At 40.1% G+C, this 17,098-nt stretch overlaps 1 protein-coding gene across 1 annotated transcript in view; it reads right to left on the reverse strand.

The window, feature by feature from the left end:
- Window positions 1-17,098, reverse strand: part of LOC109922311 (coiled-coil domain-containing protein 148-like) — a 98,588-nt gene that overhangs the window by 18,810 nt on the left and 62,680 nt on the right. The window contains exons 9-10 of the mRNA XM_048599213.1: window positions 13,293-13,431; window positions 11,369-11,575 (exon numbers count right to left, since the gene is read on the reverse strand). Coding sequence (XP_048455170.1) covers window positions 11,369-11,575; window positions 13,293-13,431 — 346 coding nt within the window. The remainder of the gene's footprint in view (window positions 1-11,368; window positions 11,576-13,292; window positions 13,432-17,098) is intronic.

The raw sequence follows: 17,098 nt of genomic DNA on the forward strand, positions 1-17,098 counted from the left end.
TTAAATTTGATTTGTTTTTGGTATCTGGGTGCCTGGTTCAAATTAATTGGCTAAATTCAAAGCTTGTTGTCTTGATAACAAAAAAAAATTGCTGCTTGGCCTGCTGACTGTACAGCCTTTGGATACAAATGTTTCAATTCAGGTGCTTTTTGCCCCTGCAAACCCACAAGCTGCTGCCCATAGACATTCTTTTTGAATCTCTAACCATAGAAAAAGCACATCATCTTTTAAGGGGGCCATGCACTGCTTTCCCCCATAGCATTTTACAAACACCAAATTCTAACATCCTGCCTCCCAATCCACAAAAACTCTGCCCAATTTCATAACGCCTCCCCCCTTAAGAAAAAAAAATCAACCATCATTATGAAGAGATGGCTTCATTTTTTCCTTTTAAAACCTTAACTCCATTATATTACTAGATCCATAACTCATTAATCTAGAGTTACATATCTCATACTACTTCTATATCCATATATACATATATAGATATATAGATATAAATATATACAATCATTTCTATCTTATATAAACATTTTTTTCTTTTAAACCCGCGATAAGGCATCCGCATTAACATTTTCACGACCCGCAACATGTACAATCTGTAAATTAAATGCTTGTAACATAAGACTCCAATGAAATAATCTCGCGTTCTTGTCCTTAACTCTTTCCAGAGATGCCAAAGGATTGTTATCAGTATACACACCGTCTCTGATGCATTGTTTGCAACGTAAATATTAAAATCTTGTAAGGCCATTATCAAACTCAAAAACTCTTTGTCAATGGTTGAATATTTTTTCTGATGGATATTGAGTTTTTTATGAAAAATAACCGATGGGCCTTTCAATTCCACAATCATCCTCCTGTAAAACACAGCTCCAGCCCTTACATCATTTGTTTCGATGGTGACTTTAAAGGGTTTCAAAAAATTTGATGTGGCTAAAACTGGTGTGGTGGTTAGCACTGCTTTTAAATTCTCAAATGCCTCCTGGCAATGTTCTGTCCACTGGAATTTCATGTTCTCTTTTAACAAATCTGTCAGCACTGCCACCACGCTACAAAAGTTTAGTCGAAATTTCCTGTAGAATCCACTCAATCCTAAAAATGTTAGCACTTCCTTTTTCGAGGATTGTCTTGGAAATTCCTCGATGGCCTTTGTCTTCACTTTTCTTGGTGTCATCCGCCCGTGTCCAATGTTGTGCCCTAAGAATGTCACTTCTGCCTTTGCGAATTTGGTTTTTGTCAAGTTTATAACCAACTTTGCCTTCCATAATCTCTCCAACAGCTCTGCCAAATGCTCCATGTGAGCTTTCTACGAATGGCTAAATATCTCTAAGACATCTATATAGACAGCACTGCCACAACACGGTTCATAAGTCTTTGAAAAGTGGCTGGTATGTTCTTCATTCCAAAGGGCTTGACTTTAAATTGATATAGCCCATTTGGGGTTACAAAAGCAGAAACTTCTTTCACTCTCTCTGACAAAGGTACTTGCCAGTAATCGTGAAATAAGTCCAACTTTGTGATGTAAGTGGTTTGTCCTACATTTTCCACACAGTCCTCCAGCCTTGGAATTGGGTATGAGTCAGATTTGGTCATGGCCTTCCAATAATCTATGCAGAATCGTTGAGTGCCATAAGGTTGGGGAACCAGCACAATTGGCAAACTCCACTCGCTTTGACTCAGCTCGACTTGCTTCTGAGCCCGCAGTACTTCGAGAGGTTTAAGCCTGTAGGGGTGTTGTTTTATTGGAACAGCATTCCCTATGTCAACCTCATGCACTATGGTATTAGTCCACCCCATTCTATTTCTACATTTGTCGTCATAGCACTGTAACAAGTCTTTCAATTCGGTTCTCTGTTCCTGGGACAGATAGCTCACTATCCTATCCCATTCTTTAAGGACTGCCCTAGTATTCAATTTATTCTGAGACGAATCAAAATACACGTCATCTGGATTTGATCCCTCGCTCTGAGTGGCAGTAACTAATACCTGTTTCTCTGGTTCACTGTGCCTGTTATAGCAGAGTTTCAACACATTCACATGACAGACCCGATAATGTTTTTTCCTATCTGGCATCTTTACCAGATAATTCACCTGACTCAACATCTTCTCAATCTGGTAGGGGCCACTAAACCTTGCATTGAAGGGATCTCCTACCACTGGTAACAGCACCAATACTTTATCTCCACTGGCAAATGTCTGAATTTAAAATTTCTAATCTGCTTCTTGCTTCATTAGATGCTGTGCCACTTTGGATGTTGTCTAGCTAATTCACCGACTCTGTTTAATCTTTCTCTTACCTCAGACACATTATCCAACTGTGAGATCTCCGACTTTGGATCTATCAACATTTCCTTAATTAATTTTAAAGGTCCCCTTACTTCGCGCCTGAATATCAGTTCAAATGGAGTAAACTGTGTTGATTTGTTTGGGGCAAACAATATAAATGGGATACCTTTATCGCAATTGTTTGGGTAATTCTGGCAATAAACCATTAGCATGGTTTTAGGGTCTGATGCCACCTTTCCAATGTTCCCCGGGATTCAGAATGAGATTTAAAGAGTTTGATGCCTAAACTATTCATGACCTTCTTAATTAGTTTGGTGGTAAATTGGACTGAATCTCACTGGGTAGACCAGAATAGGTAAAGAAAGTAAACAACTCTTCCACAACTTTTTTTGCATTGACACTCCGTAATGGAATTGCCTCCAGAAATCTGGTAGACACATCCATTATGGTTAGCAAATACTGGTTCCCACTTTTGGTTTTAGGGAGGGGACCTACACAGTCAATCATAACCCACATGAAAGGCTCTTGAAATGCGGGAATTGGCATCAAAGGTGCTGGTTTTATTACTGCCTGTAGCTTTCCTACCATTTGACACATATGACAGATAGGGCAAAATTCAACCACACCCTAATGCAATCCAGGCCAATAGAAGTTCTTTTGTATTTTAGCCCGAGTCTTCATCACTCCTAAATGAGGTCCTACCTGTAATTCGCATGCAACTTGTAATACTTCCTATCTGCATGCTACCGGCAACACAATCTGGTGCACTTCTGCCCATTTCTCCTCTACACTAACTTGCTGAGATCTCCATTTTCACCTTAGGATTCTATCCTTAAAGATAATAACACTCAGGAATACATTGTGATTCCTTTTCCGTGCAGGCTTTATGATACAGATTTTTTGTTGTCTCATCTTTTTGTTGTATATCCATTAATCGTTCAGAACTAAACACCTCTGCCTGATCCTCTACCTATTTAGGTTCTTCCTTTACTATTTCATCAAACAGAGCGTCAGCTAACTGGAACTTAACTCCTTCATCTCTCTCTTTGGTTTTCCCTTCTTGCTTTAACTTATGACTATGAGATCTTGTCACCAAGCAGGCCAGAAAAATTCCAGATTTTTCTTTTAACTCCTCAGTTCCCTGGTTTTCCTTTGGCTTCTCCACTACAATTGGTGTCACTGCCACTTTTGATCCTGCTAGGTCATTTCCAAGAACAAACTGTATCCCTGGAATTAACACTCTTTCAATCACTCCCACTTTCACGTCCCCGGTCTTGACTGGACTTTCCAATCTGATCTTATGCAGGGGAACACTAAATCTTTGTCCATCTATTCCACAGATTACCGCTCTCTCGGGCAACATTTCAGATGCAGTGCAAATACCTTCATCTCTTACTAATAGAGATTGATTAGTTCCTGTATTTCTCAATATTTTAACTTCTTTACCTTCTCCCCCTATTCCTCCTGAGTAAACCTTACACACAGAGGTGAAGTCTTTGTTCAGGCACTGTCTCACTACGCAGACCGTGACTAGGCTGTGCATTCTCCTGCAGCTCCTCGACTTCTTTCGGGATATCCTTCTCAACTAATCCCACTGGTTTAACATCTTTGACCACATCCTTTACCCCAGTGCCTTTCTTACACCACTGGCACTGTGACTTTGTGTGTCCCACTCCATTGCAGTGAAAACACTGAGGCCTCTTGCCTCCTTTTCACACTCTTTGGTTTCTTTTTTCACCCCTGGTAAACTGCTCCCAGTGTGATGTACTTTTTGTTTTTCGTTGAAGGATCTTCCTTTTTCCCAATTTCTATCCCTTCACAGAACTAAATTGCTGTCAGATGCTAAATTTCGAGATGCTATCTCTGCCGCTCTTCTTACTTTGGTAACTTTCTGTTCCTCAATATGAGTTCTTATCATCTCTGGAAGTGAGGTTTTAAACTCCTACAGCAGAATAATCTCTCTAGATCTTTCAAATTTGACATAACTCTTACCTGGTTCCTTCTTTATGTTTCTGAACCGTTGTCCATATGTTTCTGGTACCAATTTATAGGCACTCAAAATAGCCTGTTTTAATTCTTCATAATCTCTTGACACCTTATCTGACAGTGCTGCAAACACCTCACTAGCCTTGCCTAGCAAGTTGGTCTGAATTAACATTACCCATACAGTTTCTGGCCAATTTATCTGCCTAGTCAGTTTCTCAAAGGAAATGAAGAAGGCTTCTACATCTTTTTCATCGAATTTTGGTGATGTTTGGACATATTTATATATATCCCTACCATGTCTTTACTCATCATCACTCTCCACCTCAGTAAGCCTACCTTCTACCTTCATCTTCATCCATGTAAATTAACTTTCTTGTCTAATTTGCAACTTCTGAAGTTCAAACTCTCTCTCTTGGTCCCTCGCTTCTCTCTCTTTTTCCTTTTACTCAGCTAAGAACATTCTCTCCCTTTCTTTTCCTGGACAAGCCAATTTGCTACAGAGGGGAATGTCCGAACCCCTCTGATAATTAAACTGAAACACAAGCCCCAATCTGCTTTGACGGGATTAGAGGTTCCCTTCTAATAATTACCCCTGAAACACCCAGAGAAGCTTGCTTTTCTATATCTTCTAACTCTAGTTGTCTCATTTGCAATTTGATTTTTTTCTGACTCCACTGGCCTTGCCTGCTTCTCTGATATACCTAAGTGCTTGACCAACTCCATTACAATTTCAGCTTTCCTCTTGCCCCTAGTTAAACCTAATTCTATCCTGTTTGCTAATTCTAACAGTATATCCTTCCTTTGTTTTTCTAAACTTTCTCGGCAAATTTGGAAAGCATCTTCAAGTCCCAGAACCTCTTTAGCAATGTTAAGAGCCATTTCCCTCACTTTTAATTTAACCTACCACAAGTAACCGAAATTAAGCAGATTTTTCTCACCTAAGTTTTATTTAATGAGTTAGGACACTCATCCCCAAGTCTGTTTAAATCTGTCCAAATCTGTTCGGATCCTGTACACAGACCAGCCAGATCCCCACACTTGATCTGTCCAAATCCATTCACATCCCAGATTTGAACTGTCCAGATTCTGAATGAGACCCCAATTTGTTACGGAGGGGGAATGGCCGAAGCCTCCTGACAATTAACCTTAAACACAAGCCCCAATCTGCTATGATGGAATTAGAGGTTCCCTTCTAATAATTACTCCCAGAACACCCGGAGAAGCTCGCCTTTCCTTTTCCCTTGTAATCTGTTAAGAATGGTTAGAAGAAAGAAAATCCCTGATCCACTTTATATATAACAAGGAACAATTTATCTATTTAGCCTTAACAATGAACAAATTAACAGAATTACTAACAAACTGAACAATTTCCCCTTCGACTACTAACTACTCCCTAACTGAACTAAATTCTGCTGGAATGGTGTTCAAATAAACACAAGCCCCACTTACATAAACCCAATTAATAAGACAACAACAAATTAGAACTTAATCTCTCCACTTTCGCACAGACTGTGTCTACTGGAACCCTCTGCCTTGTGTTGATCTCATGCCACAAATGCCTTTCTTCCACTGATTCTACTGTCAGGGATGTTTTCTATGTGAAAACCCATAGCTAAAAAATGCCATGGTACCTTTTATCAATAAGATGGTGCTTTCTTAGAGTGCTTAGCAATTTCTTGTGAGAGCTTGGGGCTTATTCTCAGCTGGCGGACTTGCTCTCTGCTCAGATGACAGTTGGCTCTCTCTGATTTTCCAAATGCCCTAATCTTTATATACCCACCAATGACACATCAATTTCTTATAATAAGATTTGTTTCAGATTGCCAAAACCATCAGTTTTAAATTCAATTTCAGGTGGGTCGAGTTATGGATAGTGCGGAGGGCTGTTCTAGGTTACAAAGGGACATTGATAGGATGCAGAGCTGGGCTGAGAAGTGGCAGATGGAGTTTAACCCTGAAAAGTGTGAGGTGATTCATTTTGGAAGGACAAACTTGAAAGCAGGATACAGGGTTAATGGAAAGGTTCTTGGCAGTGTGGAGGAGCAGAGGGATCTTGGGGTTTATGTCCACAGTTCCCTGAAAGCTGCCACCCAGGTGGATAGAGTTGTTAAGAAGGCGTATGGTGTGTTAGCTTTCATTAATAGAGGGATTGAGTTCAAGAGCCGTGAAGTTATGCTCCGGCTCTACAAAACCCTGGTTCGGCCACATCTGGAGTATTGTGTCCAGTTCTGGTCGCCTCATTACAGGAAAGATGTGGAAGCGTTGGAAAAGGTGCAGAGGAGATTTATCAGGATGTTGCCTGGAATGGAGGGAAGGTCTTACGAGGAAAGGTTGAGAGAGCTAGGGCTTTTCTCTTTAGAATGACGAAGGATGAGAGGTGACTTGATAGAGGTGTACAAAATGATCAGAGGTATAGATAGAGTGGACAGCCAGAGAACTTTTCTTAGGGTGGAGGTAGCTATTACGAGGGGGCATAGTTTTAAAGTGAGTGGAGGTAGATATAGGGGAGACGTCAGAGGTAGGTTCTTTACTCAGAGAGTGGTAGGGCGTGGAATGCATTGCCAGAGAGGGTTGTGGAGTCGGCCTCATTAGGGGCATTTAAGCAGCTGTTAGATAGGCATATGGATGATAGTATAAGGTAGGGGTGGAGGTTAGATTGACATTAGGATTAGGGTAAAAGTTCGGCACAACATCGTGGGCCAAAGGGCCTGTACTGTGCTGTACTATTCTGTGTTCTAATTGGTTTTTGATAGCTCAGGGCCAGGTTCAAATTGCTTGGCTAAAATTCAAAACAGTTGTCTTGGAAAAAAAGTGTTGCTTGGCCTTTCAATATAAATGTTTGTATTTTGGATACTTTCTGTCCTGGCTCCCTGCTGCTGCTGCTCACAGACATACATTTTGGAAAATCTCTGAGCACAGAAAAAAATATAATCTTTTAAAGGGATGACATGCTGCTTTTCCCCACTATCATTTTTACCAACAAATTGTAACTTTGTGCCTTCCAATTCATGAATATTGTACACTGGCCATTTCTCAACATGGATGAGATTGCCTGGACATGGGAGGCTACCACAGACCGGTGGGGAGGGGGGAGGTGGTGGGGTGGGGGAGAGGGTGGGTGGCGTGGGGTGGGGGGGCAGTGGGTGGTGGTGGTGCAGTGGGAGGGAGGTGGTGGGGGCAGTTTCTGGTGTCATGGCCTCCTCTGCGGAGGAAGAGGTCACACCTCCTCTGTACTATAGCGTCCACCAAGGCATCCAGGTTCCTATCCACGATGTGAGGTGCCAACAAATGTTGCAAACCATGCAAGGCAGCTCCAGACTAACAGCACTTGCCCAGGTGCTCAATGCTTTTTCATAGATGGCATTGGCCCTAAGGTTGCCAGTCCATTCCAGGATATCATGGGAGGGATAAGTTCTTCTGAGTACAGTGAGTCGTTAGATTGGATTAATGTTGGATGAAAGCGTCCCCACTGGGGAAGGGTGAGTAGTTATGAGGCAGGTTTCAGACAATATGGTGAGAAAACTTGCTAGGCCTTGCATAAACAAACCTCCTGTGAAATCCTGAATATTGACACTTGACAAAGAAACATAATATTCAGCCCAGAATTTATGCATTGTTTGTACATGCTGGGCAGAAAACCCCAAACAATTCCTTTACAACTAGTTAAGGTGAAAGGATTAGAATTTATCTTTGTTAAATATCTGTTGTGGTTCTGATTTGAGTATTCTTACACTATTCAATTTGTCAATTATGTTCCATTCACAGGATTGTTTTTGTTTCGATCATTTTAAGCATTTGATAGGGTGTGAAGGCTTGTTAGGAAATTGTAGCTGTCAACTTCATATGAAGTAGGCTGGCAAAACCATGTCTAAAACACTAAACAATCTCTACATAATTTTTTTATGTTACCTATTGGAAGCCAAAAATACAATAAAAAATTTCAGAATTTTTGTAATAGTGTAGGTGGAAGTAGAGTAGGTATGATTTAAGTCTCACATACTGTGTCTGATTTGAATGGGGGTTGCTACATCAAATATGACAAATTTACAGGGATAACTGAACCAGGATGTTTTAACAAATTTCAATCCCTACTTCAAAGTCTTACATTCTGCTTTTGTTTCTATTTTTATTTCTATTGAATAAACATTAAAGTTCTTTGGACACTAAATTTAGAGTTGACTGCAAGCTCCAGTGAATTGTTCAGCCTCCGCTATTGGCCAATTGAACATGGTGCACCCTTGTGCCCATGGATGACATAGATGCAGCTTGCTCACTTGTGCCTGCTTGTACCTGAAATGGCAGTTATCCTCATTATGCAAGTGCCAGTGGACGTACCTCCAGAGGTTGCTGCACCTGTTTCATTGAATGTGCATCTTTCATCTGCAGGCAGAGTCTGAGGGTCCAAGAAAACCTATGATGACAGTGCCCCACGAGGGGTGGCTTCCTTAGCGTCATTATCATTGTTTTCCTCCCCTGCCTTTAGTTTTTTTTTTCTTTATTCATTCATGGGGGTGACGGCGTCGCTGGCTAGACAGCATTTATTTCCCATCCCCTAATTGCCCAGAGGGCAGTTCAGAGTCAACCACATTGCTGTGGGTCTGGAATCACATGGAGGCCAGACCAGGTAAGGATAGCAGTTTCCTTCCCTAAAGGGCATTAGTGAGCCAGATGGGTTTTTACAACAATCGACAACCTCATTAGATTCTTAATTCCAGATATTTTATTGAATTCTGCAGTGGCGGGATTCAAACCCAGGTCTCCAGGATGTTATCTGGGTCACTGAATTAACAGTCCAGTGATAACATCACTAGGCCACCACCTGCCCTGTACTCCTGATAGCTGCAGGTGTGTACCAACTGGGGTACAACTGTTATTTACTTCACACAATTCCATTCTTACAGCTCCAGTGACCAATCCACATTACAGTGCTCTACATGGAATGCTTCAAGTCAGTGTGCTGCACTTATATTCTCTCAGAATGAAATCACATCTGGCTATCTACGAATATCGTGCTCTATGAAGCAGCCTGCGCATTCAAAGCTGTCTGCCATAGTAGTGCAAATGAATTGAATGGATATTATCATTAATTATCATCCCATGTCCAACAACTGCCTTAAGGAACTTCAAGATACAAAAGCACATTTATTGCTACCAGTGGAGGTAGAATTTTTTTCTTGCAAGCACTAAGGGCCAGATGCTGCACCCAGCTGTACATTTCTGCTATCTTCCTGGAACTACCCACATCTGCTGCTGCCACTGTCTTGCCTCCGTTTTTTTTGCTCAAAATAGTGCTCTTCACTGATTCTAACCACACTCAAAGACCTACCGATGTGACTGTATCTGAGCTGGTGGAGGATGGACTTGTTTGATATGACTCCTTCTGTTCATTGGGTTATTTCCAATGGCGCCAGTGTCCTGTGTAGAATTAGGTAGTCATCCTTCATTGAAAGATACCCATGGAAGACAAAAGGAGAGCCTGAGAACTAGTCTTTGACAGTAGAAGCCTTTGCTGTGCTGAGACTTCCCAATGAAACTGAGTCTTTGGTATGCTAATGAACAAGGGGGAGTGTACTTATTATAAGCTTATTCATAAGAAGCTGTATGTATCAGCGCTGGCAAATCCTCAACAAGTGCTATGCCTCTGAGACTCGCTGAGGGTTCATTAAGTACCCTGGATACATATTCCTTCAATATTCAGGTGCAGCACACTCACTGAGGCTCCTCAGCTGCTTGTCTGCTGGAGATTGCATTTTGAGAGGCCTGTCATCAGGCAGTCACATTGCAATTGTCTTGCCAGAGAGGAGAAGCTCATCAAAACTTTTCTGACATTATATTCAGTTCCTGTGAACAACATTTCCGTTTCTGACTGTTTCAGTCACCTCCATCCATGTTTGCTTTGTTTGCCTTGATCATTTGTTTCCACCCTTTGGAAGAAGCATATTCCTTGATCACTAAACAATATTTAAGGCAGCAACTGAGAAGCATGGGATAGCTTTTTTCAAAAACCTATTCACTCCTAGGATGTAGGTGTCGCTGGCTGGCCAGCATTTACTTCCTGTCCCTTGTTGCCCTTGGAAAGGTGGCTGCTTGAACTGGTGCAGTCCTTGTGCTGTAGTAGTCCCACAATGTCTTTAGGGAGGGAATTCTAGCATAACCTAGGTTCCAAGCCTTTGCCTCATTTCTTGATCTAGTTCTTGCATTTTTCTTTGAAATGGCTGTTGTAGTAATAACCGTTGTGATGCATTTAAATAGGGCTCATACTTCTGCAGGTCCATTTAGATCCCACACCCATATTTGCTATTTAGCTTCTTGATTGCCGTCCAGCCAATTAGCAGGTCACCTCTTCATAAATTGCATACTCTGGCTACATCTTCCCAGATGCAAAATCTTGCCCTCAGTCTCCAAACTCCAGAGCTGGTCTTGATTGCATGTATTTAAAACAGTGAAGTATATTCCATTCCAAAGAGTTGTTGAAAAGTTCTAAAGTCATATTTCATGAAACTGATAACCCATGATCTTAATATCTAAACATCACAACATTTGCAAACATTAATTTGGAATTAGTTGTGGTCAACTAAAAAGTTTTTTTTCCTGGCACTGAGCATAATGACTTAAAAATATTAGCTTTACATGAAATTTGTTTCATCTGACGCTAATTTTTTAATTGTCATTGTAAAATTTTTACTATTTATCTTATTATTTCTTTGATAAATGATCTTCAATCTGTATTTTTTAGTCATAATGTCAAAACTTACAGGCAATGCAGAATTCCACATGTGGCTCTGATAGTTCCTGCCATATTAGGTTGTAAGGAGTAAAGACTCAGTTTTAGTAAGATATTTCATGTTTTCAATATTTACCTTGATTTATTCCTTGTCAGAAAGTCATCTCAACACTGAAGATTAAAATCTGTAAATATTCACAAACCATCAGCCACTGTGAACAGGAAAGATAAATGGGTAGGGCACTTTTTAGGAGGATAAGGCGATTATCAAATTATCTTAAATATTTATGGCAAATAAATATAAAGGGACATTTCAGTTTGGTCTGCAGTCATATTATGATGTCTGTATAAAGCAACGTTTCTTCTCACCTTGTGGTTTAATTCAGCACAGATTTCTTGCTGCTTCCGTCTGTCATTTGCCAGCAACACGTCAGTCTCATGAGCAATACAAGCTTCAGCAAATATCATCACTGTCTTCATAAGCAAGTCCTTCTTGTCACGGGTCCAGCTCTGAATCAGAACCCTCCAGTGCTCTTTCTTAAATTGAAATCCATCCCATAATCTCCAGTGGTCAATCTGCAAGGAAGTAACACTTTGTTACTTTCTCAACAAAAATCTACCTTTTAGGGCAGTTTTTATCTGTTGGTGTTCTGAACTCTGTTCCATAAATCTTAAAAGATTCATATTTATTTATCAATTCTAAACTATTTCAGTCAGCATTTTGCTCATTAAGTTAATGGATGCAATGCGTAATCATTTTTTTTCCAAAACTGAGGTGCTCCTACCACAAGACATATGTAAAGCACTCTTCATATTGTCTAATGCCATTCATTCATCTTAGTTGCAGAAGTGCAATGTAGTCACAGTAATTCATACAAAATTAGGGACTTCTTACAATATTAACACAGGCTCACGAGACTAGAATGCCCAAACTCATCGGAGCTGATTTCCACTCATCCTTGAGATTTTTCAGTCCAGTCTACAATGTGTCGTGGAAGCTCCCAAACAATATAGCAAAGTAGGTAAAAGCTCCATTTATTAAATAACAAGTGGGTAGGGACAATGAATGTCCTTCATAAAATTTCCCAAAGTGCAAGACATGAAGTTTAACTCACATCCTGGAATCAAATTCCTTTTTGAGGGGAGCCCATGTTTATCATCTTCACTACTTTAATGTTTATATCTTCATTATGAAGACAGACTGGATCACTTAGGATTATATTCTTTAGAAGTATAAGGGGGCTTTCATAGAAACATGAGAATTCTGACAGGGCTAAACAAAGTAAATGAAGGAAGGATGTTCCTGATGACTGGGGAGTCCAGAATTGGATCACAGTCTAAGGATACAGGGTAGGCATTTAGGAATGAGATGAGGAGAAATTTCTCCAGGGATCGGTAAACCTGTCACAGAAAACATTGTGGCCAAAACATTGAATGCTTTCAAGTAGGAGTTCAATATAATTATTAGGGCTAAAGGAATTAAAGGGTATAGGGAGAAATTGGGAGCAGGGTACTGAATTGGATGATCAGCCCTGATCATGTTGAAAGGCAGAGCAGGCTTGTAGAACTGAAGGGCCTACACTTGTTCCTATTTTCCATGTTTCTATGTTTACTTCCACACAATAATCACTCAGTGTGATGACAATACCTCCTGACGGTGGAACACATTTAAATTTGGACTTGCGTCCTCTTAATCTGCTCTCACGGAGTAATGTTTATGTCATCTCAGGTGTCATGACTTTAACATAATGAGATTGATATTACCATTGGTGATTGTTCAATGCTGGGGAAAGTAATCCAAATAACTTCATATAGAGAAGGTTAAAGGTTGAGGGACTAGCAGTGGACTGTGGGATCCTTAACAGAAGAAGTACTATCAAAAGATTTACAAACTAATCTTTGAATTAGTCAATTTCACCCACAACAGTGAAGTCATGATGTTTCTACAATTTATAGTTGTCAATGAGAAAGCAACCTGGACAATCAGAAACCTCAAAGTGGGGGATTAATCATAGAGATCCAATTTGGCTAATGCTAAAATGTGTTCAGCACTGCAAGGTGCTGAAGTTCAAAGTTGAATGGGCCAGGGTTTTCTTCAGAGCTCAATTCTTTGACATTTGACAATAGCCTCCAAACTGTCACTAGGCACTTAATGTTTCCTTTGTAAATGGTGATCAAAACTGGACACAATGTTCAAGGTACACTCTGCCTCTCCTAAGAGAGGAAATAATTTTAGAATAAAATTTCAAAATCCCACATATACCTTCCTCTACAGTCAAAATAAAGGACTAACCAGTTCTTGCCTGGATTTGTGTGGCAGCAACCTCAACAGCATGTCCATGTAGAGCATATTTCGATTCTGTGTCTCATTAGAGTACAGATCCACAATAACTTGAAATGTCCAATGATCTCCTTCACTCCAACCACAATTCCTGAAAAAGGGAGAAATACCTTTAATTGCAAACCTAAACATAAAAAAACTTAATTACTTTTGCTACATAAGAAAGAAAAACCTAATTAGGTTGTATTTCCTCACTGTTGATGCATTAGGACTGCTACGGTACTGAAGGAAAGATTTCCAATTATGATGATTGCGCACCTGCAAAATGCTTTTTTTTGGGTTCCCTATTGCTTTTTAGAACCTTCCTGTGGTGCATACACATTGCATGCAGTTACTGGTCAGTCAAGGGACATGAAAATGCAAAAATAAAAGCAGCTGTAGATTATTTGGTCCCTCAAGCTTGCTCTGCTATTCAATAAGATTATAGCTACCTCAGCTCCACTTTCTCGCCAGTCCCCACAAACCCTTGACTCCCTTGTAGATCAAAACTGTAATTCAACCTTGAATAAAAATGAATGATCCACCCTCTAATGTTAAAGAATTTCAAACATTAAGGTGCCCCTGACTTCCAGCTCATCTTCACCTTGAATGGGAAATTCCTTAATTTGAAACTATGTGTTCTAGTTCCAGATTTTGCTATGAGGCAAATATCATGTCAGTAATTACCCTGTCAAGTACCCTCAGAATCTTATATGTTCCAACAAGATCACCTCTCATTCTTATGTGTATGGTTCCTAAAGATATGGTCTCAGCAATTCACTTTACAGTTCTACAAGACTTCACTATTTTTATAATCCATTCTCCTTTCAAGAAACATTCCTTTGTCTTTCTAATTATTTGCCCTATTTGAAAGCTAACCTTTCATGATTCATGCATATGGACACTCAAAATTTTCCGTTACACAGAATTTGTAGTGTGCATGTACATTGCACCTGACTTGACCTAAACCCATGTGCATTTGCACATTCAGAATGTCAGCCTAAGGTCAATGCATCCATTCAAGAATTACAGGCCCAATTCATTGCAGGACCTTGAGTTTGGAAAAAGTGTACTGAAATGTAGTCACTGCTGCAATAATACAACTAGCAATAAAACTTTCTGGCTGAAAGCCAAAAACTGTCTCCAAATGGCATTGAGCCTATCTTTGGCTTGGTATCCAAATATAAAAACTGCTTTCTCTAGACTTCTTGAATTTTTTGATAAAGTAACTGAGAAGGTTGATAATGGGAATGCCATGAACATTTTCTGTATGAATTTTAATTGAGTGTTTTATAAAGTATCACACAATGGATGGTTAACAAAATTGTGGCTTGTGGTCAGGAGAGTCATTGTAAGCATGAATTTTTTAAAATTGTCTTAAGGACAGAAAAGAATCAAAGCAATAAATTGTGAGTTTTCAGACTGCAGGATGGTAGACAGTGGGGTTAGGACGACTGATTTTTGATGTGTATAAATGATATGGGATATTGGAATACAGAGTGAAATTTCACAGTTTGCCAAATATACCAAAATGGATGAGTGTCAAACAGTGAAGGTGATATAAATCAACTGCAGTGGGACATGAATAGGTTAGCCGAATAGGTAGACAAGTGGCAAATGGAATTTAATACAGATTAATGCAAGTTAATCCATTTTGACAGAAGTGTTTGGGAGAGGCAGTAGAGACTTGTTTTAAAGAGTATACAGTGACAGTGGGACTTAAGGGTACATGTGCATTGATCTTTGAAGGTGACAACGCATATTGAGAGAGTGATTAGTGTTATGTCTTGGACAAGCGCCCAATTTTATGTTATGACCAAGATTGGAGGAGTGCACTGTCTCTTTCTAGTACCATGCAGTCTACTGTCACCCTATTAAATGGTTCCCCAAAAACTGGTGTGGGAATGAGAGATGCAATGTTTTTTTGCAAGTTGCTGTTTTCCCACAATCAGGCACAAGTGGCATGTTCTACAAAACTGCACCATGCTTTTGTTAAATCCTGGTCAGTAACAAAATTGACATGTGCTTGGGTCTTCAGGATCCCTTAATGTCCTGCCATTGAAACTTCATGGGCTTTGCTTAATATTGCCTGAAAATATTTGGGTGGCACCACTCTTGGTGAAATACTGAACACTTTTCATCTTGTGTAAGGAAGTCTTCAGTTGCTCATCAGAACCCATTTTTAACATTCTGGAATTCCTTTTTCTTAAGTTTAATTTTGAGTCAATTGTTCTGCTTTACTTAAGTTTGCATCAGCTCATTGAGCTTCATTCAGGGGAGACTTATTGAACATTTCCTTCAGATTATTCAATTCCCTAAAGAAAGGTTCAGACAGCCATATATCTGTCTGTGGTGTCAATTTGACTTCAACCACTGGAACTTGTTCGGTCACGATCAGATCACTACACATGAAGGATAAAGTTCTGGAATCTCTTCTGCAACTCCTCTGTATTCTTTACCCCTCTAGGTATTTCTGTGACTAATGGAGAAGCTATGACTTTCACTGCAACCATATCACTTCCCCAAGAGCAAGTCAATTTTGTCTATTGGTAAACTACAGTTTATAATTACAGTTCAGATGTTAGGACCCTCCAGATGTATTCAGTACAAAGGTAGAGGTATAAATTCCTGCTAAAATTGTTTGTTAAAACCATTCAACGTGCTCTCTGGTGGAAGAGATATGCCATTCCCCAGCAAAATAGTTTATTGGCTCCTGTATCCCTAAGTAATTTATCTGTCTTATTTGAGGGATAAGGAGTTACTTCTCCTTTTGACAAGAATAACTCTCAGGTATCTAGTGACAAAAATAATTGATGAGGGAAGAGCTGTGGATATAGTTTATATGGACTTTAGTAAGCATTTGATAAAGTCCCACATGGCAGATTGGTACAAAAACTAAAATCACATGGGTTTCAGGATGGGCTGGCTAGATGGAAAAGAACACTGGCTTGGTCATAGAAGACAGAGGGTAACGGTGGAAGAGTGTTCTTCAGAATGGGGACCGGCAACTAATGGTGTTCCACAGGGACCAGTCTTAGGACCTCTGTTGTTTGTACTATATATAAATGATCTGGAGGAAAATATGGGTGGTCTGAATAGTGAGTTGGCAGATGTTACAAAGATTGGTGGAATTGCTGATAGTGCCAACGATTGTGAAAGGTTACAATAGGATATAGATAGATTGGCAACTTGGTCACAGAAATGGCAGATGGAGTTTAACTGAGACAAATGCGAGGCGATGCATTTTGGAGGACCAAATTTAGGTGTGAATTATACTGTAAATGACAGTACCCTTAGGAACATTAACATACAGACGGATCTGGGCATGCAGGTCCACAGTTCCCTAAAGTGGCAACACAGGTGGCCAAAATGATTAAGAAGGCATATGGTATACTTGCCTTCATCGGTTGGGCATGGAGTACAACAGTTGCATCTATATAAAATCCTTGTTAGGCCACGTTTGGAGTATTGTGTGCAGTTTTGGTTGCCACATTACCAGAAGGGCATGGAAGCTTTACAGAGAGTGCAGAGAAGGTTCACCAGGATGTTGCCCGGTCTCGAGGGCAATGCCTGTGAGGAAATGTTAAAAAGACTAGGATTATTTTCATTGGAAAGATGGCAGCTGAGAGGAGACCTGGTAGAGGTCTACAAAATTATGAGAGACATAGATAGGGTGGATAGTCAGAGGCTTTTTTCCCCAGGGTTGAAGTTTCGATTACAAGGGGACACAGGTTCAAGGTGAGAAGGCAAAAGTTTAAGGGAAATGTGCAAGGAAAGTT

This window comes from Rhincodon typus, chromosome 7 (genome assembly GCF_021869965.1).
Source record: "Rhincodon typus isolate 14 chromosome 7, sRhiTyp1.1, whole genome shotgun sequence".
In the NCBI taxonomy this organism is placed as follows: Eukaryota; Metazoa; Chordata; class Chondrichthyes; order Orectolobiformes; family Rhincodontidae; genus Rhincodon; species Rhincodon typus.